The 22,783-nt window shown below is 49.7% G+C and overlaps 2 protein-coding genes across 5 annotated transcripts in view; one reads left to right on the top strand and one right to left on the bottom strand.

Moving 5' to 3' along the window:
* Nucleotides 1-2,876, bottom strand: part of ATXN2L (ataxin 2 like) — a 14,489-nt gene extending 11,613 nt beyond the window's left edge. The window contains exon 1 of the mRNA XM_048516932.1: nt 1,925-2,876. Within this exon, the coding sequence (XP_048372889.1) occupies nt 1,925-2,166 (242 nt within the window). The 5' untranslated portion in view covers nt 2,167-2,876. The remainder of the gene's footprint in view (nt 1-1,924) is intronic.
* On the top strand, nt 2,846-22,783 carry SH2B1 (SH2B adaptor protein 1). 4 transcript variants are annotated; one of them, XM_048516934.1, is made up of 10 exons: nt 2,846-3,223; nt 11,046-11,974; nt 12,114-12,215; nt 13,995-14,086; nt 14,360-14,466; nt 14,758-14,946; nt 15,595-15,821; nt 15,927-16,098; nt 16,390-16,498; nt 21,585-21,754. In XM_048516934.1, the coding sequence occupies exons 1-10, from the start codon at nt 2,851-2,853 to the stop codon at nt 21,601-21,603; spliced, it is 2,319 nt and encodes a 772-aa protein (XP_048372891.1). In that variant the 5' UTR covers nt 2,846-2,850; the 3' UTR covers nt 21,604-21,754. The 4 variants fall into 4 exon arrangements, with proteins under 4 accessions (XP_048372891.1, XP_048372890.1, XP_048372892.1 ...); XM_048516933.1 differs by lacking the exon at nt 16,390-16,498 and having other exon boundaries at nt 21,585-22,783; XM_048516935.1 differs by lacking the exons at nt 2,846-3,223; nt 16,390-16,498 and adding an exon at nt 8,979-9,290 and having other exon boundaries at nt 21,585-22,783.

The raw sequence follows: 22,783 nt of genomic DNA, 5'->3' as shown, positions 1-22,783 counted from the left end.
GTACAATTAGATTTACAACAATTATCAGGTAACTTGTAGTAATTCATCCAAGACAGGCAGAAAGTTATGCCATAGAAAGCAGCACGTCATTCTAATGGAAACAATACGACAACTGAGTCAACCAAAAGCAAGAAGTTTATATTAAATCATACTCTGGCATCTGAACTCCTGACATGTACATCTTATCAATTTCTACCAAACCTACATAGTTTTTCCTTGTTTTTGACATTCTGCAAGACAAAACTTTCAATGCTAGAGGACTTCCACACCTTTTATTGTTAATTTCTAAAAACTGATACTACAGTGTGACTTTTAAGGATTTTTCTGGACAGAGTGACAGGTTACTCCTTAAACTTGCAAGGATAGCCATACAACCCAGTTCATTACAACTGGAAACACAGCTAATGCCTTCAATGCCATACAAGTTGAATGGGGGCATGGGAACCACCTGTCAGGGCACCAATTGTAAAACATTATCACAAGGCCTTTTTCATCTAAAATCTCTAGTACGCAAGTAATGTCTTTGAGATGGAAATAAAATAACCAATTTCCAGGGGTATGTCCTGTATATGCCTAGGATAAAAATATGCACCTTAACAAAGTGAAGATGTTAACTCTATCTGCAACACTCTTACACCATTACACTTGAAGCAATGTATACAGAGACTGATTATTAATTTACACCCCACCTTTCTCCCCAATGGGAATACAAAGTGGCTTACACAGTTCTCTACTCCTTCACTTATCCTCACAGCAATCCTGTGATGTAGGTTATGTTGAGAATGTGTGACAGGTCCAAGGCCACCCAGCAAGGTTCCATACCAGACTGAGGATCAGAACTGGGATCTCCCAGATCAAAGTCAGATACTCACCATTACACCACACCACATTGACACTGGCATAACTTTCCACGAATGTTCACTCAGAAATAATTCCCAGCTAAACTCAGTTACAAGCACACACAGGGCTGCAATGTCAACCTACACAGACAGCCTTGTGGCATTTTAGAAATTAATTGGTTTGCTGTGGCACCTACTTTCACTTGAAGTAGACAGTGGCCCACAAAAACCAGCGACACAGTAAACTGATTAAGTATTTTGCAAGAAAAAGCCTTGATACAATGAACGCTAACAGTTATCCCACTGGAATGCAGTCATCCATTTTAAAAGGTATTTCTAAAACTGGCACATCACGATAAGTTGTATTTCTTTGTTCGGCACACATCTTACTGTGACATGCCTCTGAAGATGCCAACCATAGATGTGGGCAAAACATTATGACCAAAAAACTACAAGACCATGGCTTCAAAGCTTGGAAAACCCACAAAAGCCCATTGACTCCAGTCACAAAACCCTTCAGTAATACATATTTTTAAGAAGTGTTTTTTTGCTCAGGTCCCTAGAGAACTTTTAACTATCTGAAATGTATCCTAACCCCCCCCCCCACCCTTTAGTAATTTAAACAAGAAGAATCACTCCTAAGGAGAAGAAGAACAGTTTGTAAGCCACCTGTAAGGAGACTTTCCCTTCCTCTCCCCACAACAGTCACCTGGTGAGGTAGGTGGGGCTGAGAGAGTTCCCAAGAACTGTGACTAGCCCAGCAGGAATGTAGGGGTGCGGAAACACATCTGGTTCACCAGATAAGAGTCTGCCACTGAGGTGGAGGAGTGGGGAATCAAACCAGGTCCTCCAGATTAGAATCCACCTGCTCTTCACCGCTACACCACACTGTAGCTCTCCACTGTGTTTTAATCTCATATGCCGGACCAGGATGGCCTCAACGCCGTCCACTCACCGGCTGGTCTCACAAACTAGCCGTACCAGACACTTTGCCCCCTTCTCGTTGACCCTTCGGGACGGAACCGACCGAACTACCCCCGCCCGCCGAAACGCTGCCATGCCCCTGGACGCGCGGAGCCGTTTACCTGGTGCCACTTCCTCCAGGGGGGCCTCCTGCTCCTCCGCCGGGGGGCGCCACCGTGGCGGCTCTCACTCCTCCAGCAGCGCCGGGGCTGAGGCTGCCGTTGGGACTGGCGAGGGGCGGGTTGGGCTTCCGCGAAGCGGCGACGGCGGGAGGAGGCGGCGGTGTCGGCGCGGTGGGCGGCTGCGGGCCCGAGGCGGGAGAGCCGGGCTGAGGGGAGGGCGGCGGCAGCGGCTGTTTCAACATGGCGGCGGCGGCGGCGGCGAAAGGGCCGGGTGCCGCAGTCTTAGCCCCCCGCTCCCGCCTCCGGGGACGCGCGAGGGAGCCGAGAGGAGGGAACGGCGGCGCGCGAGCGACCTCGGCCCCGCTCCGGCGTCAAAGGCTTTCCTGAGAGGAAGCTAAGGGGGAAAGGGCGCCGCCGAGCGCGGGGCGGCCCGTCGAGAACGGCGGCTCGAAGCCGACCCCGCCTGGCCCGGAAGGGGAAACGGGCAAGCGAAAGGAAGGCCAAGACGGGCCGGCCGTCGAGGAGGGGGCCGAAAACTCCGGACGGGCGAAAAAAAACCCACCCGTAAACCGAAAAAGGCCGGCAGGCAAGGCGGCCTCCTTGTCCTGGCGGAGGAAACAAAACGCGGCACGTAGGCCCCGCGCAAGCACACGGGAGCGAGTCCCGCCAGGCGCGCGCTCTTCTCGCTGGCCGCCCAATAAGAGGAGAGGGGGAGAGCGCGCGCGCGCCCTGTGGCGGCCGAGCAGGAAAAGGGGGGGAGGAGGGAAGGAGCCTGAAGTCTCTCGCTCGCGAGCCAATCAGGAGGCAGCGCTCGAGGGAGCGCCTCAGTGACCGCACGAGGGATACTGTGGGGAGGGGGCGCGATGGATGGAAGAGCAGAGCGCGCGAGGAAAAAGGAGGGGGGAAAAGAGGAGGGGGAATTGGTGATGTCGGCGTGGGGGGGGGGGGCTCGCCGCCAACGGCCTCAACAACCCACCTCCCTTCCTTACACTTCGGGACCGGCGGGTTTCCGCGTCTTAGCGGGAGCGCTCTCGCTTGCTGGGGAGGGAGGTGTGTGGGGGAGAAAATCCCCGTTGACCCGCGCGGACGAGGAGTCAACCCGGTGGCTGCACAATGAGTCCCTGGCGGAGGGCGGGGCTTCACTCCGCGCCTGGCGCGCGCGCTCTCCTGGCCGCGTACGTCTGCCTCCGCCGCGCTCACGCTCACCGCGTGATCACAGAAAGGGACCCCCCCCTTCTCGACCAATCGAAGGAAGGGAGGCTAAGGGATTGGTGCGCCCGGCCAAGGTTTGCGTCTCCGGTAAGGGACTCGAGGCTTCAGTGCGCATGCGTAAAGAGAAACAAAGGGCCTGCCTTCCACCTTGTCGCCACCAGCTCCGTGTGCGCGTGCGCAGAGGGACGCAGGGATGGGAGGAGACGAGCCGCGCATGCACCTTACTCTCAAATAGCTGTCTAAGAGTTGAATGCCCGGGTGCCTCAAAATGCGCATGCGCAAGAAGTGGAGGCCGGGTGCTGAGATTAAAAGTCCCGGATGTTAACCTGAAGATGGTTGACCCGAAATGACCCCGATTCCTCAATGTCACATGGGTTACAGTTATCTCCTGGCCTCAGTGACCTCAAGGACAACGTAACCCCCATTCACAGAGACTGTGGAGAGCGAGGCAAGTGGAGGAAACAGGCTTTATGAAAAATTCTCTTTATTCTGACAAACTTTTACAGTTAAATTCATTTTGTAAGCTACGGGGTCTAAGCCACCCCAAATAAGGACTATTTTTGTGGGGGTTATTCAGGGACACATCAGAGACCCGCCTTGAGTAAGAGGAAATAAGGCATGATACAAATGTTTTAAATACATACACAACTTAATATTCTCCTGTGCACACAGCTCTCCCTGCCCCCCAAAGAATTTACGCAAAAGAAGTTGGTGAGGAGGGATAATTTGATGCTCGCTTAATCTAAAATGCAAAATAATGTTCTGAAAAAATATTCCTATTTGAATGTTTTTGCGTCTCCGGTTTTTATTTGGTATTGTACTCAGTTGCTTTATGCCACCTTCAGAATCATTTGACTAGAAATGCAAGCAATACAGTTTTCTTTTTTTTTAAGGCTCAATTTTGGTTTTAACTGGGCAAACACGGCTGAGGTTGCATCACACTGTGCCTGCTGATGCCCCACAGTACAAGGTGTTCTCTTGTACTTTGGTCCGAACCATTTGTACCTATTTCCTACATGCTGGGTGGCTCCCTAGGAATTCAGAGTGGGATTTTGTTGTCTGTTTAAGAACTATGACTGGAGACTTGCAATGGTTCTTAAGGGAATTAGAAGTGACATAAGGACATAACACCCCTTTCCTTCTCATTCTTGCATAAACAGATTGTGCAGGTTTTTGAAACAGGACAGAAGCCTGCCAGATATGTTTCCAGAGATGAAAAAGGGGTATGGACATACTATGATGACCATCTCCAGTTTCCTGGGAAAAGTCCCAAGATGCTAATGTACTGTTACTATGATAGATGTGTGGATTCTGATCCTGTGCATTCTTGAACGTAAGCAGTGGTGGGATTCAGCAACTTCACACCACTTTAGCAGAACCCGTTGTTATAATGGTGCCTGTAAACAATCAGTTGTTAAATTATTTGAATCCCACCACCGGAACCGGTTGTTAAATTATTTGAATCCCACCACCGAAACCGGTTGTTAAATTATTTGAATCCCACCACTGAACGTAAGTCTCATTCAGTGACCCTAGTTCACCCATCATAAAGTTGATGATTGCTACTCCCTTCAAGCGGAAACTTAGAATAGTGGGACTATCCTTTAAGACTACAGTTGACTACTGGAGCAGCAGTGGCGTAGGAGGTTAAGAGCTCAAGTATCTAATCTGGAGGAACCGGGTTTGATTCCCAGCTCTGCCACCTGAGCTGTGGAGGCTTCTCTGGGGAATTCAGATCAGCCTGTACACTCCCACACACGCCAGCTGGGTGACCTTGGGCTAGTCACAGCTTCTCGGAGCTCTCTCAGCCCCACCTACCTCACAGGGCGTTTGTTGTGAGGGGGGAAGGGCAAGGAGATTGTAAGCCCCTTTGAGTCTCCTGCAGGAGAGAAAGGGGGGATATAAATCCAAACTCTTCTTCTTCTTCTACTGTGGAGAGAATGTTGACTGACATGGTTTGTAGGGGTCATATAACTGGCTCACAGTTTGCTTCCATAACCAATTCAGGGTGCTGGTTTTGACCTTTCAAGCTGTATATGGCTTGGGATGAGTATATCTTAAGTACTGCCTTCTCTCTTATGAATCTTTACCCACAGGGGTCCTCAATCTTTTTGAGCCTATAGGCACCTTGTTGACTTCTGACATGGGCTGATGGGCGCAACCACAAAATGGCTGTTACAGGAGACGGCATCAAACCCCAAATGGCTGCTGCTGGAAGTGGTGTCACACACACGGAAGAAGCCCAAATGCAGCAGCGAACAAGAATAATTTTTTAAATACACTGGAGAAGAAGAGTTCTGCTGAAATAATGCTGTTTTCATTTGCATGGCCGATCAGCCCTTCAGTGGCCAATCAGAAGCCCTGCTGGGTAAGAGCCCTACCTGACCCCTTCCACTTTCTGAAAATACTTGATCGGGATCAAGGACATTGTTAGTGGATGCCATAACATCCACAAGCGCTCTGTTGGGGATGCCTGTTTTACTTCCTGTCATCACTGGAGGCCATGCTTTGAATGCTCTTGTCATCTGGAGCCAGACAGCTAGAAACACAAGAAAGGGCCTTCATGACCATGGTGCTAACATTTTGTAACTCCCTCCCCTGGGAGATTTGTCCGTCACCATTGTCTCCAGCCAGCAAGTGAAAACTTCTTTGTTTGGCATTCCCCTACAGTTATTGGCCCTCCCCCCTTGATTGTTTGCTCTGTGTTTCTGTGTTTTATTGAATTGTCAGTTTTTTAAATATATACTTCATATTAAATGCTGTTTTAATGTTGAAAGGTTTTGACATTCACCACCTTTAGGAACCTGTTTTGGGGAAGTGGCAATTAAAAAAAATAGAAGAAGAGTTTGGATTTATACCTCACCCTTCTCTCCTGTAAGCAGATTCAAGGTAGCTTACAAGCTCATTTCCATTCTTCTCCCCACAACAGACACCTGGTGAGGTAGGTGGGACTGAGAGAGTCCTGAGAGAACTGTGACTAGTCCAAGGTCACCCAGCAGGAATATAGACATGTGGAAACACCTCTGGTTCACCAGATAAGCCTCTGCCACTCAGGTGGAGGAGTGGGGAATCAAACCCGGTTCTCCAGATTAGAATCCACCTGCTCTTAACCACTACACCATGCTGGCTGTCAGGTGAACAAGTGGACGTTTCTCCAGTTGGCAAGCATTAATGCATTTCATATTCAGGTCAATGTTAGTTCACCCCTCGATGCAGAACCTCCCCTCATAGCTTAAGTCCTGCCCTTGCCTCTCCATTGTAGTGCACATCCTTTTTTTTTTCCTGGAGGCTCTCCCCCATGGTTAACGCCCCCCCTCCCTTAATGCAGGAAGCAATGCCTCCCAGCCTATGGTGCCAGTGACTTGAGATGCTACTTTAGTGGGGCCTAAAAGATAGCGTGTGGTGTAGTGGTTAAGGTGTCAGGCTGGCACCAAGAAAAATCCCCACTCATGCCATGGAAGCTTGCTGGGTGACCTTGGGCCAGTCACACACATTCTCAGCATTGGATGGGAAACCTCCAATGAGTACCAGGGTCCTGATATGAAGGCAGGTAATAGTAAACAACTTCCCAGCCCCTCTTGCCTTGAAAATCCTTGGGCATTGCCATATGCCAACTGTGACCTGATGGCGAAATAAAGAAATCAAGCAAGCAAGCTTGTTTAGTAGTGGGTCCAGTTTCTAAATTTGAAAACCTTACCCCTGTAGGCTCAGTGGAGGGCAGCATTTGTTTACTCATATGTGAGAGTCCATCTAAACCATCTCAAGGCAAACATCATCTACCCTGAGTCTCAATGAGGGGGGTGGAGGATAAATTAAGTAAACCAACTATGATATAATTTACTGTGTAAGATAGAGCCTCTGCTGCTTTATTGGCAGTTAACTGGACAAGGCAACATTGTTAAAGACGGCTGCACATAAACTGAAAAGTATCAAAGGGTTATTAAAGCGGAAAGGCAAATATGAGAATCTCAAACCTCTGTTTCCATTTCAGAATGATCCATTGTGTCTATGCAAGCAAATTTACCTATTTCATGACCACCTTCGGATCACCCCGTTTCACTCATTTCACGTTATTCTTGAACTAATATGTATTAGTTTGCACAGGTCAAAATACATTATCTTTATCGTCTGTTGCCTTATTTCCCTTTTAAGTCCTCAAGTCAAATATTCAGCATTTTACGTTCTGTTGGAAAGTACCTGGGCTCGAACTTCCTTCATGTCTGAGATATTCATCTGGATAGGATTGTGCTTCCAGCGTTTCTATGAATGTATGAACCCCATTCCTAGTAGTCTGCACCCCCTCTTTGATTATGATAGTCTTGTTTGGTTTATAGTGTATCTTTTAAAAAATGTGTCTGCAGTTGTATGGTGTAGTAATTTTTAACCCTTGAGGAAAAAGTTTTGGGCTCAAGCTGCCATTATAAATTCAGAGCTCTTTGCAACAGGCAATTGGGTTGATGCAGTCTCAGAGGCCCCTGACAAATTCTGCTGCCTGCACTGATGTGATTTTAGGCTACAACCAGAGGCGGAGCTACCAGGGGGTGGGCGCATTGCACCGGGCACATGCTGGGGGGGGGGGAAATCACCCCCACTCGTGGCGTCCCCCCTTACCTTAGTGAAACAGTGCAGGGTGGAGAATCTGCCTGTTCCCTTCAGGCTGAAAATGGTCTGGTGGGAACTACACTTCCCAGGAAACCGTGCGAGCCCCAGAAACATTTATTTACATTACCTGATTAGGATTTGGCATTATTCTCCTTTTTGGCATTATTCTCCTTTCCCTTTCTTCAAATAGATTCAGGAGAGGTGGCCTCATCTGCTCATATTACATAAATAGAGCTCACTTTTTTAAAAAAAGGTGGTTGAATTCAACAGTGGCTTCAGATGGCAAGGCTGACAGTGTTTATAAGAAACAAAAACATAGACAATTTCCGTAAGGACTGTGTATTGTTGAAGGCTTTCATGGCTGGATTCAACTGGTTGTTGTGGGTTTTCCAGGCTGTGTGGCCGTGATCTGCTCTCTGTGTGGCCATGGTCTGGTAGATCTTGTTCCTAACGTTTCACCTGCATCTGTTACCGGCATCTTCAGAGGTGTATCATGCTTCCCTCTGGTTACAAGGATGCTGGCCACAGATGCAGGTGAAACGTCAGGAGCAAGATCTACCAGACCACGGCCACACAGCTCAGAAAACCCACAACAATCCTTAAGGACTACTTACTGAAAACATATATGAATAGAGTAATAATGGCTGTGACTAACCCACGGTCAACCAGCTGGCATGTGTTAAGAGTGCACAGGCTAATCTGAAGGACTAAATGTGAAAGAAATGCTGATATTAATCATAAGCACAAAGCTAGATTTGTGTTCGGATCCATTTTGAAGTAGCTGGAAGTCACCACATATATATATATATATATATGGCTTGGGATGAGTGTATATGTGTATATGTGTGTGTGTGTGTGTGTGTGTGTGTGTATATGTATATATGTGTATATATATATATATATGTATATGTATATATGTATATATATGTATGTATATGTGTGTGTGTGTGTATATATATATATAGAGAGAGAGTGTGATGGTTTTTTTCTTTTTTTCTTTCTGCATGTGTTGTCTATATGTGTAAAATAAATAAACTTTCTTTAAAAAGATTGGTTTTGGCGCATGATAAGCAGGGGCTAAACTCCGTACGGGGAAAAGGCACTCTGCGTATGCCCAGACAGAGCATCCTGAATATGAAACGCTCCAAGCCATTGTACTGCGTCGTTACCCCGGCAACGAGAAACAGGAACGCCAAAGCCCTAACGGAGGCGCGCCCGGGCCTGTCGGTAGGCGCGACGCCTTGAGTTGTCATAACAACGCGTGAAAGCTCCAACCAACGGCGAATGAAAGACGCGTCAACAGGCGGTGACGTCACGCTCCTCCGCGGGCCTCCTCGCGACCCCTCTAGCCTCCGACTGGGAGGTCTTGTCTCGATGGCCATCTTTAAAAAAAAAACCCTTTCCCTTTTTCCCTTCTGGCTGATGACGAAGACGGAAACGGGAGGAAGGAAACAGGGGGTTACCTGAGCGAGGAGACCCGGAACCGGAAGTGGCGCGCGAAAGACAGGGACGGACTGACAAACCTGGCTGTTAGGGACTCAAGGCCGGGATGGTAAGCGAGGGACGTAGGAAGCCCGGTGGGCTTCGCTCCCCTCCCCTCGTGCGGGGAACCTTTTTCAGCGCGGCTTCCCGAGGGGGACGGGCCCTTCCCCGCTTTTCCCCCGCCTTCCTAAACATGGTCGCTGGGTCGGGACCCTTTGAGGCCTCTTGTCACTTTGAGCGCGGAGGGTGGCTTTTCCCGTCACGCTGATGTTCAAGGGAGAGAAGCCGCCTCTGACAATACTTCTTGGCAGGCCGACTTGGAAGGGCAGCGGTCCTTTGTCTGTGTAGGGCCTAGTGGCCATAGAGAAGTTATGAAAAGCCGTTACTCCCGCCCTATGTTTTCACCTCACCGTATGAGCCTGCAGAGTGTGTGTGTATGCGTGTTTTGTGCCTCTTTCCTGCTCCCAATATGAGCCTGCAGGGTGCGTGTGTGTGTTGTGCCTCTTTCCTGCCCGTCATCGACGAAGGCTCCCAAATAGTGCTCCCAGTTTATTCTCCCACCCTCTTTGATGCATTTCTCCATTCCCATTCTGTTTACATCCAAGTGGTGGGGGGGCATACTGCATTTTATTGCCTTCACACAGGTGTGTCTGTGTCTTGGCCTCAAAACAACACATTTCAGGGGTTGGTTTTTTTTAGTTGTTTAAAAATAATTTTTTAGCAGCCATTATATGCTGAGATTTGGTTTCTCTCTTGTGCTGGCAGCTGTGACCTAAATGTCCTTAACAAGTAGGGAAGGACCATGTTTGGACTGTGATGTTGCGCGATGGCCTGAAATGAATTCAGAAGTGGGAATTGTCTGCAGTCCTCAACTCCTCTCTGTCTTTAATGCCAGATTCTATGACCAATTCATTCATCTTCCTTAAACTTACTCAGTATCCCACTTGTGAGAAATACCCCCTTTCAGCTAAGTGTATAGGATCTTTCTTTTTTGTGATTCCACTGCAGTGTTTACCCTGTTCTTTTAACTCCACGATGTTTGTTTTCTAGAATACTGTGGTTCCAAATGTGTCTGTTAATTTTGTGGAGGAAAAGTGAATGTTCAGAAGTAACTAACAAAGGACTCCTTATAAGGTGTATCTTGAATAGGCAGGGCTGCATCAGAATTCTTTGTCCCAGAATTCACAGGTGCTAGGTGGTCTACCAAAAATTGCCCAGTCAGTCTTGTGGTGGGTAGGCCCTTTATTTTCTCTTAGTGGTGTAGTGAGGATAGCAGTGGCATAGTGGTTAAGATCAGGTGCACTCTGATCTGGAGAACTGTGGAGGGAACTAGATTAGCCTGTGCACTCTAACACATGCCAGCTGGGTAACCTTGGGCTAGACGCAGTTCTTTGGAGCTCTCTCATCCCTCCCCACCTCACAGGGTGTTTGTTGTGGTGGGGGGTGAGGGGGAGGAAGGGAAAGGAGATTGTCAGCCCCTTTGAGTCACCTTACAGGAGAGAAAGAGGGATATAAATCCAAACTCTTCTTCAAACTCTTATGCTTCTGTCATATTTCTTTGGACTGCGGTGCTTGGGTTTTTTCAGTCCAGTTTTTAAAGAGACCTCTGCAAGGCTGCATGTCCCAGGTAGATTGGGATGTTGTATTGCAGGCATCCAACTTGGGTAAGATGCTGTGTTGGAGCCATGATATTGTACTATTGCTTCTCTTGAGTATGGGTGTGGGTTCTTCCCATTACTGCTCCATGACCTTGCAGTAGCAGTTAGATCGTGTGGCTCCTCCGCATTTGTTCATAATTGTGTCTCTCTCTCTCTCTGTCCTCTAGGTCACAAGGCCACTGGTGCCAACAGCAGCCCAGTCCTGGCGCTGGGCTTGTTGCCACCTGGCCCCACCCGGGCAAGCATGAACGGGAGTGCAGTACCCCTGTCACCAGCAGGTGGAGGCGTCGCGACGGAGCCCATCTCTCTCCCCTCTCCTGGCTGGCGGGAATTCTGTGAGGCACATGCTCGTGCGGCTGCAGTGGACTTTGCCCGCCGTTTCCGGGCCTTCCTGGGCGAGAACCCCCAGTTTGCCACACCTGGGGCCGAAGCCGCCTTTTCGCGCCGCTTTGCCGAGCACTTCCTGGAGCATTTTGAGGCAGAGGTGAGCCGCGCCTACGCCAGTGACTCCCCCCCTCGGTGTGACATTGCTCCTTTCACTGGCTGCTCCTCAGCCCGTGATCTTTCGGAGACCTGCAGTGACTCATCAGTTGCCTCCCCTGTGGAGCCTCCCCTTGGGCCCCCCTCCGGCCTCTCCAGCAGCCAGTCCCGCAGCTCTGAAGATGTTTCCGCTGTGGCTGCCATTGCAGCCACCAAACCAAAGCTGAAGAAGCGCTTTTCCTTACGCAATGTTAGCCGCAGTGTCCGAGGCAGCGTGCGTGGCATCCTGCAGTGGAAGACCTCGGCCGAATCATCCCCTGTCGGTGGTGAAGAGGCAGCTACCGGGACTAACAGCAATTCCAACTCCTCAGGGGGCGGCGACTCGGAGCGATGGACTCACCGATTTGAGCGCCTGCGGCTGAATAAAGCCTCCCCAGCCGCCCCACGGGTTGAACTTGCTAGCGTGCGGCGTGAAGGCCTGCTCAACTACATTGTGGCTGACGACGGTTCAGGCGGGGGAACCAGGACACGCTGGCAGAAATGCCGTCTCCTCCTGCGCAAGGCAGGAAAAGGGGAGGGTGAGGGTTACCTGCTGGAGTTCTACATCCCACCAAAGGTGAGCAGAGTGGGGGTCATTGGGTCAAGATGGGGTGGGCAGGGAGTTGCTGGAGGGAGCCCAAAGGTGCTTTGGGTTCGAAGGGTGGTCTTGGCTTGAGGTTGCTTAACTGTCTGCTTTCCCTGCCTTCGACCACCAGGCATCAAAACCACGGGTCAGCATTGCCTGCTCCTGCGTAGTGGATGTGCGGACGACAACGCCCCTGGAAATGCCTGACAAGGAGAACACCTTTGTGCTCAAGGTCAGCCAGCAGTTGGGCTGAGTAGAGAGAAAGCGGCAACTGCTTCCCTTGGGCCCGCTTTGTGATTTGATTTGATTTGAAGGGTTGGTCAAAATGTGTTGCGGCTGAGTTCTTTTTGAGCAGATACTACAAAACATGCTGCTTAATCCTGTTCAGTTACCATGTTAGCTGCAATTCTGTGTTCCCCATAACTGCCTACTTTTGGAATCCATTGGCACATTAGCTTCTCAGCAACAGAATACCTGAAAAGAGGTATCTCTTCTGCCAGCACTGCCTTTCAAAGGAAACAAGTTTATTTTTTTCCCCCTGGCAGCCAACACAGGCTGAGGTTTTAGCATGCGCCTCCTTTGCTCTGTGCCATCAATTTCCGGTAAAGAGCAGTCTGCAGTAGGATGTGGAATAGAATGTCGGCCATTTTCCTGCACCATCTTTCTCATTGCACGACTGTCTACTTTCCTCAAAACCAACTTCTTTCACCCCAGCAATTTTTCCTGATATTTTTGACTATGGTGGGGAATAGTGCCCATTTCTTATAGGAGAAAAAGAGCCGTCCTTTAGAGTGTACTGGTAATAGCTAGCGCCATAAGCGAGCAGTGATGGCAGCTAGGAATCTTCTGCATGAGAGAATGGAGCCGGGCAAAATAGACTTTTGGGTGCTGTGTGGTTTCCGGGCTGTACGGCCGTGTTCTAGCAGCATTCTCTCCTGACGTTTCGCCTGCATCTGTGGCTAGCATCTTCAGAGGATCTGAAGATGCCAGCCACAGATGCAGGCAAAATGTCAGGAGAGAATGCTGCTAGAACACGGCCATACAGCCCGGAAACCACACAGCACCCAAGTGATTCCGGCCGTGAAAGCCTTCGACAATACAAAATAGACTTTGTTGCTAAAAGATTTCTCTGATCACTGCTGCCAGTAGTGGCTCTTTTCTACCGACCAAGCAGATAGGGGTTGATTCTCAAAGGCTTCCATGGCTGGAATCAACTGGCTATTGTCCGTTTTCGGTCTGTGTGTCTGTGGCCTGGTAGTTTTTGCTCCTAATGTTTTGCCCGCATCTGTGGTTGTTCAGAGGCTTGGCAGCCATACATGCGGGCGAAATGCTAGGAACATAAAATGCTAAGCCACAAACACATGGACTGAAAATGCACAACAGTCAAAGTTTTGACTCTTGGGCTCCTTCCGCACATGCAGAATAATGCACTTTCAAACCGCTTTCAATGCTCTTTGAAGCTGTGCGGAATAGCAAAATCCACTTGCAAACAGTTGTGAAAGTGGTTTGAAAACGCATTATTCTGCGTGTGCGGAAGGGGCCTTGGTCTTCCCTTTCCTGTGAACTGGCCCTTTCTTATCGAGTTGTGCTTGTATCTATGTTTTTGGGGTGGTTCTTGCAGAGTTTCCACTGAAACTGCATTTGTCCTGAACAGTTCATTATAGCGTTCTCCGTGAACTGGGGTGCTGTGTGGTTTCCGGGCTGTATGGCCGTGTTCTAGCAGCATTCTCTCCTGACGTTTCGCCTGCATCTGTGGCTGGCATCTTCAGAGGATCTGAGATAGGAGAGAATGCTGCTAGAACACGGCCATACAGCCCGGAAACCACACAGCACCCCAATGATTCCGGCCGTGAAAGCCTTCGACAATACATCTTCGTGAACTGTTTCCTAATTTTCATTGTGGTTGCCTTTCTCCCTAACGGGTGCTTTCTTTGGTTTCCTCAGCTGGGGCTGTGCCATTCCTCCTGGGCACTTGACACTTACCGCTTTGTTTTTCTCCTTCCTGCTCCAGCTGTCAAGTTCCTTGGAGTATATCCTTGAGACGGTTGACTCCCTGCAGATGCGTTCATGGCTGGCAGACATTCAGGAATGCATGGGCCTGGGGTATGTTGCGCTGAATCCTGGGAGATTGTGGCTGTGTTCTCTTAGAAAGAAAGGGATGTTCTGCAATCCTTGCGTAGTAACTGTTTGAGAAATCAGGCCAGGAAAAATTCTGTTTCCAATGACGGACAGGCAGATGCCTCTGGGAAGGTCACAAACGGAGCATGGAGGCTGATCACGTCCCCCTGTTTGTTCCTGATGTTTAGTACTTGAGGATATTGCCACTGTACGTGGAGATTTTATAGATGTCATGGCTGACACAACTTACCTCCCCAGAGAGAGCACCGATAGTTTGGAGCAGCCCTGCATGAATCACTCAGAGAGCATGCCCAGCCGGGAGCTTCCCATGGTGCCGAGCGAGAGCAGCGAACAGCTTAGCCAAGGTGAGTGGCAGATACCTCCCACTCATGCCCTGTCCCTCCCACTCCTTTAGCAAAGCTTCCATAGGATACCTTCCCCCCCCCCCCCCCCCACACACACATTGACACTAGGGAAGTGATCGGCATTGGGGGTGTTGGCTGCCCCTGCTTGCGAGCCCATGGAGGTGAACTTAGAAATCCTTTAAACGATAAATAAATAAATCCGTATGAGACATTTTCATTATAGAGAATATAACTTGTAGTTACTTGAACCTGGATATTTCTGGGTGACTTGGTACCTGTGCCTGTTTGTAGGTGCCTACGGTGGGCTGATGGACCGCCCATCTGCCTCCATGTCCCCCAGTTCTGTCTCCATTGCTGCCTCGCACTTTGATTCAATGGAGCTGCTCCCTCCTGAACTGCCTCCTCGGGTGCCTATCGATGAAGGGCCGTTTCCTACTGGCCTCCTCCATACAGCCTTCCCTGAAACCCCAGATGCTACAGGTAATGGTTTGGGGGTAGACCGCCTCTCCTACTAGAAACCAGTGTGCCAACCTGGGGCAGCATATTAGATTCTAAAAGGTGCCCCCCCCCTCCATTGATGGGGTTGTACTTCCCCAGAGAGGTCTTGGTTACAGCACCAATACTTTGGAACAATCTTCCAGAGGAAGTACTGAGGGCACCTCTTGTGACAGTCTTTCACAAGGTATACAAGGCACTGCCGCGGAGAGAAGGGCACATCACCGTGACATGCCTCTGAAAATGCCAGTCGTAGATGCGGGCAAAACCTTAGGAGCGAAAACTACTGGACCATGGCCCCATAGCCTGGAAAACCTACAACAGCCAGCATGCAAGACCCTTTTTGTGTGTGTTCAGTGGCCCTTTGGAAATTAATGTGTTCTCTGGTTTCTCTGCTAGGACCCACAGACTTGTTTGACCCGTTTCTTCTTTTTTCTTAACTCGTTTTAAGTTGATAGTATTTTGTTGGTTTTTATCCAGAAGAAAATAAGATTCATGCACATCTTGGGAGCAAGTGCTCCCACGTTCTCTTTCTAGCTTCGGAGCAGAGTCTGGGTAACAGCTAGGAGATGAGATGACTCTGTTCTCTGGATGGGCTTTGTGAGTCAGCTTCTGCTTGCATCCTTGTCTCAGGTTCCTTCCTCTTCCAAGGGGAGCCAGATGCCGGAGGGGGAAGTTTTGGCGACACAGAGCACCCGCTCTCCGAGTACCCATGGTTCCATGGCACCTTGTCCCGTCTCAAAGCAGCCCAGCTGGTACTGGCAGGGGGAACCAGCAGCCACGGCGTCTTCTTGGTACGGCAAAGCGAGACACGGCGCGGCGAATACGTCCTGACCTTTAACTTCCAGGGGAAAGCCAAGGTGAGCAGGAAAACCCGTGGATGTCCGTGAGACATGTGCAGGGGCAGGCAAAGCGGGCGGAGCGTCTCACGCCGGGTCCCTCACCAGGCCTTCTCCTGTTGCCAGCACCTCCGCCTCTCCCTGAACGAGGATGGGCAGTGCCGGGTTCAGCATCTCTGGTTCCAGACCATCTTTGACATGCTGGAGCACTTCCGGGTCCACCCCATCCCCCTCGAGTCGGGCGGTTCAAGTGATGTGACGCTCGTCAGTTACGTGGTTGCTTCGCAACGGCTGCATGGTGAGGACAGGAAGAGCGGGGCTCGGTGGGCCGGGAGCGGAGAGCACATAACCACCTGTCCATGTCACGCGCCATTTCCCACCCATCTTCTTCCATCCTAACTCCAGACATATGCCTCCCTTTCCCCGTTCCCTTTAGTCCAAGTCTTCTGCTCCAGCCCTGTACGATAATGCATATGCAACACGGGGAGGAGGAGCAGCCCTTTCACGCCCATGTGTCTGACCTCTGAGCTGCCCTTCCCTCTTCTACCCCAACCCACCCCTGTTTCTGACGTGGGCATCTCTGTCACAGGCCGGGACCGGGCTGGGAGCCGAGCGCCGGTGTCTGGGTTCAGTGGGGACCCTGACTCGCCCCCCAACCTCATCTCCATCCTTGCTGCCGCCTCCGCGGGTGACTGCGTGTAAGTGTGCCATAGCTAACCGGGGGGCTGGCGGTGGGGAGAAGGCAGGGATATGAGAGCGTGTGTGTGTGTCACAGCCCCACACCATAGCCCATCACTCTCCATGGGTCGTACGAGTGTGTGGGGTCCACACCATCTGCTGTGTTAACGCCATGCCAGGCAGGGGGCAGGTTTTAAGAACGAAGGTGCTTCGCCTCAATAGCTGTCCCTTTAATTACAGCGAATGAGCATCTTCCAGTGTCTTAACAGGAACTCTCGCTAACCAGATCACGTCGTATAAGGGTGCACAGCCCCACTGTTGTCTTCCCTGTTTCCCTAGAAACCATGTTGTACACTTTACATGAAAATTATTATATCAGGGAAGGGGGCATTGCTCAGGTGTGGAGCACGTGCAGTGTGTACAGACAGTTCCAGCTTCAATCCAGATAAAGAACTTGGGCAGCAACAGGATTGAGGAGGACCTTTCTCTGCACAAGGCCCCCCGGGGAGTGGCTACCGGTCAGAAGAGTCAGTGAGCAAGGTGAACCAGCAACCTGGCAAAGTATAAGTCAGGTTCATACGTTCAAAGGCAGCTTCATAAGTCTGGCTGCAGCAGTGTTTTGCCATGCAGTCTAAATGCTTGTGCATACAGTAACGGCACGCAGTTACAGTCAGATCATTGGGTGGATCTACCCAACTGTAGCACCTTCCTCCGGCACAGGAGGCTTTTCCAGCAGTGCCATCAGCTGAGTAGAACAGTCAAGTCTAACCCTGTGAACCTCAACCCCCTGGAAGGTAGTAGATCATCTTCTGCCTCCTTCCACCCCCCTCTGGGCAGTCTGTCAGCCAAGTCCAGCTGTTGCAATTCTGAATACCATTGCAAAGAAACTCCTTGTTTGGGGCAAATCAAAGGTAGGAGCTGACGGTGGCTTTGAAGCCAAGAAAATGTGAAACCGAGCAGCTCGTCCCTTCCCTTAATCTCCCTGGTAGTCTTTATGCTGTCCAATGAGGCATCTCCAAAACTGAGAGAATACTTGCCTGCTCAGTAAAAGAGAAATGCACATACGGTAGGTATCCCCTGAAAGAAGCTGAATTTGTTTGTGGAGGAGGAAGGATAGGAAGGGATGCCACAGTTCTACAGTGTTCATCTGGCAGGGGGAGTCTGACCTTTGAACCTTCGTTTGAGCTTGATGTTCTTTTGTGCTGTAAGACCATTCCTAGGGAAGGCAACTGTCAGGTTTTTATCTGTCGTGCCATTTGGGCTTTAGGAGAGGTGTATGGGAGCTTACGTAAGGAGAGCCACGCCAGATCAGACCAAAGGCCCATCTAGCGAAGGGTTCTGTTCACACAGCCGCCAACCGGTTGCCTCTTGGAAGCCGCCAAGTAGGAGTTCCCCAGCAACTGATAAAAAGGTGTTTACTGCCTCTGATACTGGAGGGTAGTAGATAACCATCGTAATTAGTAGCCACAGATATCCCTATTCTCCAGGAATGTCCACTCCTCCTTTAAAGCCTTCCAGGTTGGGGAACTTGACCATATCATGTGGCAATGAGTTCCACAAATTAACTATGTGCTGTGTGAAGAAGTACTTCCTTTTGCCTGTGAAACTCCCGCCCTTCAGCTTTAGTGGGTGACCCCAGGCTCTAGTATTAGGTCCATTTTCTCCACCCCAAGTATAATTTTGTAGACCTGTAAAGTGCCTGGAACTCTCCAAATTCAAACTGCATGTTTAGTCCGGTCTGAATAACTCACCAAAGAGTACTGTTTTGTATCGCCAAAGCTGTGAGCATCCCACTTTTCCACTGCAGTGCAGAATATGAAGAAGAAGGTTTGGATTTATATCCCCTCTTTATCTTCTGTAAGGAGACTCAAAGCTTACAATCTCCCTTCCCCCCCCCCCCCCACACACAAAACAAACACCCCGTGGGTGGGGCTGAGAGAGCTCCAAAGAACTGTGACTAGCCCAAGGTCACCCAGCTGGCGTGTGTTGGAGTGCACAGGCTAATCTAGTTCCCCAAATAAGTCTCCACAGCTCAAGTGGCATAGTGGGGGAAATCAAATCTGGTTCTCCAGATTAGAGTGCACCTGCTCTTACCCACTACCCACTGCTGAACTTGGGTGCAGTGTGCAATATCTCAGTCTTCATTTTTAAAACAACGTTCATCACGTTTCTGGTTGTGTGGCTGTTAAGGTGGATTTGAGGGAGTGTGGGTAGGAGTTGGTAGGAGGCCACTGGTTGTGCTAAAGCACCCTGCATATACAATGCTTTTTGCTGCCGCTAGTAGAACTAACCTGTTTCAAAATACCGTATATACTCGCGTATAAGTCGACCTGCATATAAGTCGAAGCACCTAATTTTACCACAAAACACTGGGAAAACTTATTGACTCACGTATAAGTCGAGGGTGGGAAATGCAGCAGCTGCTGGTAAATTTCAAAAATAAAAATAGATGCCAATAAAATTACATCAATTGAGGCATCAGTAGGTTAAATTGCTTTTTGAATATTTTATTTCCAAAGAAAAAAACAGTAAACTGGCTCTGTAAAGTGGAAAAGAGGGTCAACAAGAACAATATGGTATCAACAATTAACTTTAAAAAGAGTACCAAAACCTTAGCTCAACCAGCAGCCAAGCTAAAACACAAGAATTAAAATCCTCCATAACTTTGGATTCCTCAAATAGTCATCATCTGTATGTCCAAATGTAACCCAACTTAGATTTTAAGAGGGATATTATCAGAAATGGAAAATCTACTTCATTAGCTTCCATTTGTAAACAATGGGGGATGGGGCATCCCCTTTGGGGGTGAATAACTTTGGATCCCCTGACCCAAACTTCACCAAACCTGGCTGGTATCATAAAGAGACTCTCCTGATGAGACCAGCCAGGTTCCTGCAGTGAAAAGTTTGATTTAGAGCTGGGAGTAGGGAACCTCGTGGCTCTCAGATGTTCAGGAACTACAATTTTACCCCATCAGCCTCTGTCGAAAGCATGGCCAATTCGGCTACATGCTGGTAGAAGGCTGATGGAAATTGTAGTTCCTGAACATCTGGAGAGCCGCAGGTTCCCTACCCCTGGTTTAGAGGGTCCAAAGTTATGGACCCTCAAAAGGGTAGTCCCATCTACTAATAGCTCCCATTGAAAACAATGGGGAATGGGGGCACCTCATTTGGGGGTCCATAACTTTGGACCCCCTGAACCAAACTTTACCAAACTTGTCTGGTATCATCAGGAGAGTCTTCTGAGAATACTCTGAAATTTTGGTGCCGCTAGCATAAAAACTATGCCCCCTGCTGGCTGGCAAAGTAAAAACACACAAAAAATTTTAATGACCTGCATATAAGTCGAGGGGAGCTTTTTCAGTATTAAAAATGTGCTGAAAAATTCGACTTATACATGAGTATATACGGTAATAGTTAACGTCTTCTGCCAGAAAAATACTCTTTAGTAGTGTGCAATGCCACCAAATTAGAACAAAACCTGTGAAGCCAGTGTAAACCCTAACTAATTAGCTGTCGAAGTTTGGGGTTTAAAAAAAAAACTGCATGTATTTATGCTTGAATAAAACATTAGTTCTAGGAAAATGCCCATGTTTATTTTTGGGTGATGCATGGTTTCCAGCATGCCTCGTCCAATCAGAAGCATTCTGTCCTGTGTGAGAACAAATATGCAATGTAAAACCGTCTGTTTCCTGTTGGATCAGGGTGGCCCAGTCAGGTAAAGATCCTTCAGATCTCACAAACTAACCTCACTGGTTCTGTCCCCTTCCTTCCTTCCTTCCTTCCTTCCTTCCTTCCTTCCTTCCTTCCTTCCTTCCTTCCTTCCTTCCTTCCTTCCTTCCTTCCTTCCTTCCTTCCTCCTTCCCTCCCTCCTTCCTTCTTCCCTCCTTCCTTCCTTCCCTCCCTTCTTCCTTCCTTCCTTCCACCCTTCCTCCTCCCTCCCTCCTTCCCTCCTTCCTCCCTCCCTCCTTCCCTCCTTTCCTCCTTCCTCCCTTCTTCCTTCCTTCCTTCCACCCTTCCTCCTCCCTCCCTCCTTCCCTCCTTCCTCCCTCCCTCCTTCCCTCCTTTCCTCCTTCCTCCCTCCCTCCCTCCCTCCCTCCTCCCTCCCTCCCTCCTTCCTCCTTCCTTCCTTCCTTCCTTCCTCCCTTCCTCCCTTCCTCCCTTCCTCCCTCCCTTCCTCCCTTCCTCCCTTCCTCCCTTCCTCCCTCCCTCCCTTAATTGTGAGGTGCAGAATAAATACTTCCTCATTTGAGCCAACCCCCCCCCCCCCCACCCCGTTTGCTGCGATGCCTGAATTCAGCTTTGCGACTGGCTGGTTTGTTTCTTGCCTTCGTGCCTGGATTCTCAACTAGAATTCAGCTGCGGTTTTTAGATTAAAAGATTAGAAGCAAAGCATGGTTGGTCCACAATAAATCCTGCTGTGTTCAAAACCAGGAAGTCCTTGATCCCTTGCACTGCACAAGAATGCAAGTGCATAAACCTGCCAAGGATTTTAGGGCTTTGAACGCAGCCCGAAGGCGGCAACCCTGTCCGTGTGATATTGTCTAAAATGCTAAGCAGCAGCTCTTCATATCAGAATCCAAGAAACCGTTCTGAACATAATATTTTGCAGCTTAATTTATGCCGGGTGAGAACATTGGTAGGACAATTCCCCTCTGCCTGATTTCCACAGGTGGTAAAATTCAGCTTCTTTGGGAGTCAAGTTGCGATTTGAATTAAAAAAAAAATCCAAATGTACATTTTTTCCTGGAAATAATACCATCCTGCTGACCTTCCTCTCACCCTCCACCCCCTGTCTACATCAAGGCCAGAGTAATGGCGGAGGGCATGTCCGAGCCGCATCAGATGCAACAGAGCAACGCTGCGTTTGGAACTATTTGTTCACCATCTTCCTCAGAGACTGCTGTTCAAAGAGAACAGATTGGCGGTCCTGGTTGCTCCGGTTTAAATTAAAGAAACCAGAGTCGGGGAGGGGTCTGTTTTTGATGTCAATGACTTTGGGAGGGCGTGTGTCTTGAATTGTGCACCACGTCCTGCAGCCCTGTTCTCCTCTTAACCGCCAGCCGTCCTCTCTTTGTCTGTCTGTGTCTTTCTGTTCTCTCCACAGAACCGAGCACCTCTCGTAACTTGCCGCCGCCGCCACCTCCGCTCCCTCCGGCTCGGCCGCCTCAAGTTCCCCCTGACCGTGGATTGCCGGAGGCTGAGGGGCAGGTGGAGGAGGAAGAGGAGGAGAGCCTAACAGAGCCAGAGGCGGATGAGGGAGCAGCTGCAAGAGGAGGGGGGACCCTCCCACTGCCGGAGGAGCCGGAAGGACGAGCCAGAGCTGTGAACAACCAGTACTCATTCGTCTGAGCTCTCCGGGTCTGGGGGAGAGGAGGTGACCGGCCCTCTCGGCAGTGTCCTCCCCGTACCCCAGAGGAGAGCTGACCTTGACCCTGGGTACGAGATGAGCTTGAATACCTGACAGACTTCTACACTTTCCTCAGTGACCTTTTGTGGGGGGGGGGTGTTGGGGGGCTGGTCATTCTCCCTCGGTCTCTCCTCTTCCCCTCGGGTATGGAGCAAACATCACTTCCACTCCCCCCTCCCCCCCAGTGAAGGTACGAGACCCCCCCCCCCTTCCTGGTTTCATGCTCCCAACTTGTAACGGCTTGGTATGCACTACTTTAGCCCCTGTTTGGTTGCGGAAGGCGTTAGCCTGTTCTCCCCTCTTCCCTCCCTCCCCCCCCCCAAAAAAAAGCTATTTGCAATTGGGTAGGAGCAATGAGTGTAAAACACTACATGGAAAAGTGGGGGGAGGTATCCCCAGGCTCAGCTTCTTGACTCCCGATCCCCCCCCCCCCCCCCGTGTCTTGCACCCCTGACCCTTTTCTTGCTGAATGTACGGAGTCTTATGAATGTAACCCCCTCTCCTTCCTCACCTCCTCCCTTGGGGGGGTGAGAAGGGAAAGGCTGGCTCTTTCCTCCACCCAGCTCGGAAATATATTTATAGCCTTTCTCTTCTCCTTTCTCTCCCCCCTGCCCAAATTGGGGCCTGGCTGCACTAAAGCCTCTGCCACCCCCAGGTAAATTTAAATACGCTACGAATATATGCCCCTCCCCTCCTCAGCTATTGTTCCCCCCCCCCCCTCCCGCACCCCTTCTCTTTAAGGTTTATTTTTCTACTGTCGACTAGTTGGACTGCTCAGGCCCCACCAATTCTCTTTTTTTTAATTTGCTCTGAGGTACTGTTTATCTGTGTCTCTTTTTTTTCGTCGTTTAACTTTTTTTGGGCGTTTGTATGAAAATAAAGGAAACATCATTTTG

The sequence above is a fragment of the Sphaerodactylus townsendi genome, linkage group LG15 (genome assembly GCF_021028975.2).
Source record: "Sphaerodactylus townsendi isolate TG3544 linkage group LG15, MPM_Stown_v2.3, whole genome shotgun sequence".
Classification (NCBI taxonomy): Eukaryota; Metazoa; Chordata; class Lepidosauria; order Squamata; family Sphaerodactylidae; genus Sphaerodactylus; species Sphaerodactylus townsendi.
Note: the sequence above shows the minus strand (reverse complement) of the source record. Positions and strands in the feature narration are given on the sequence as shown.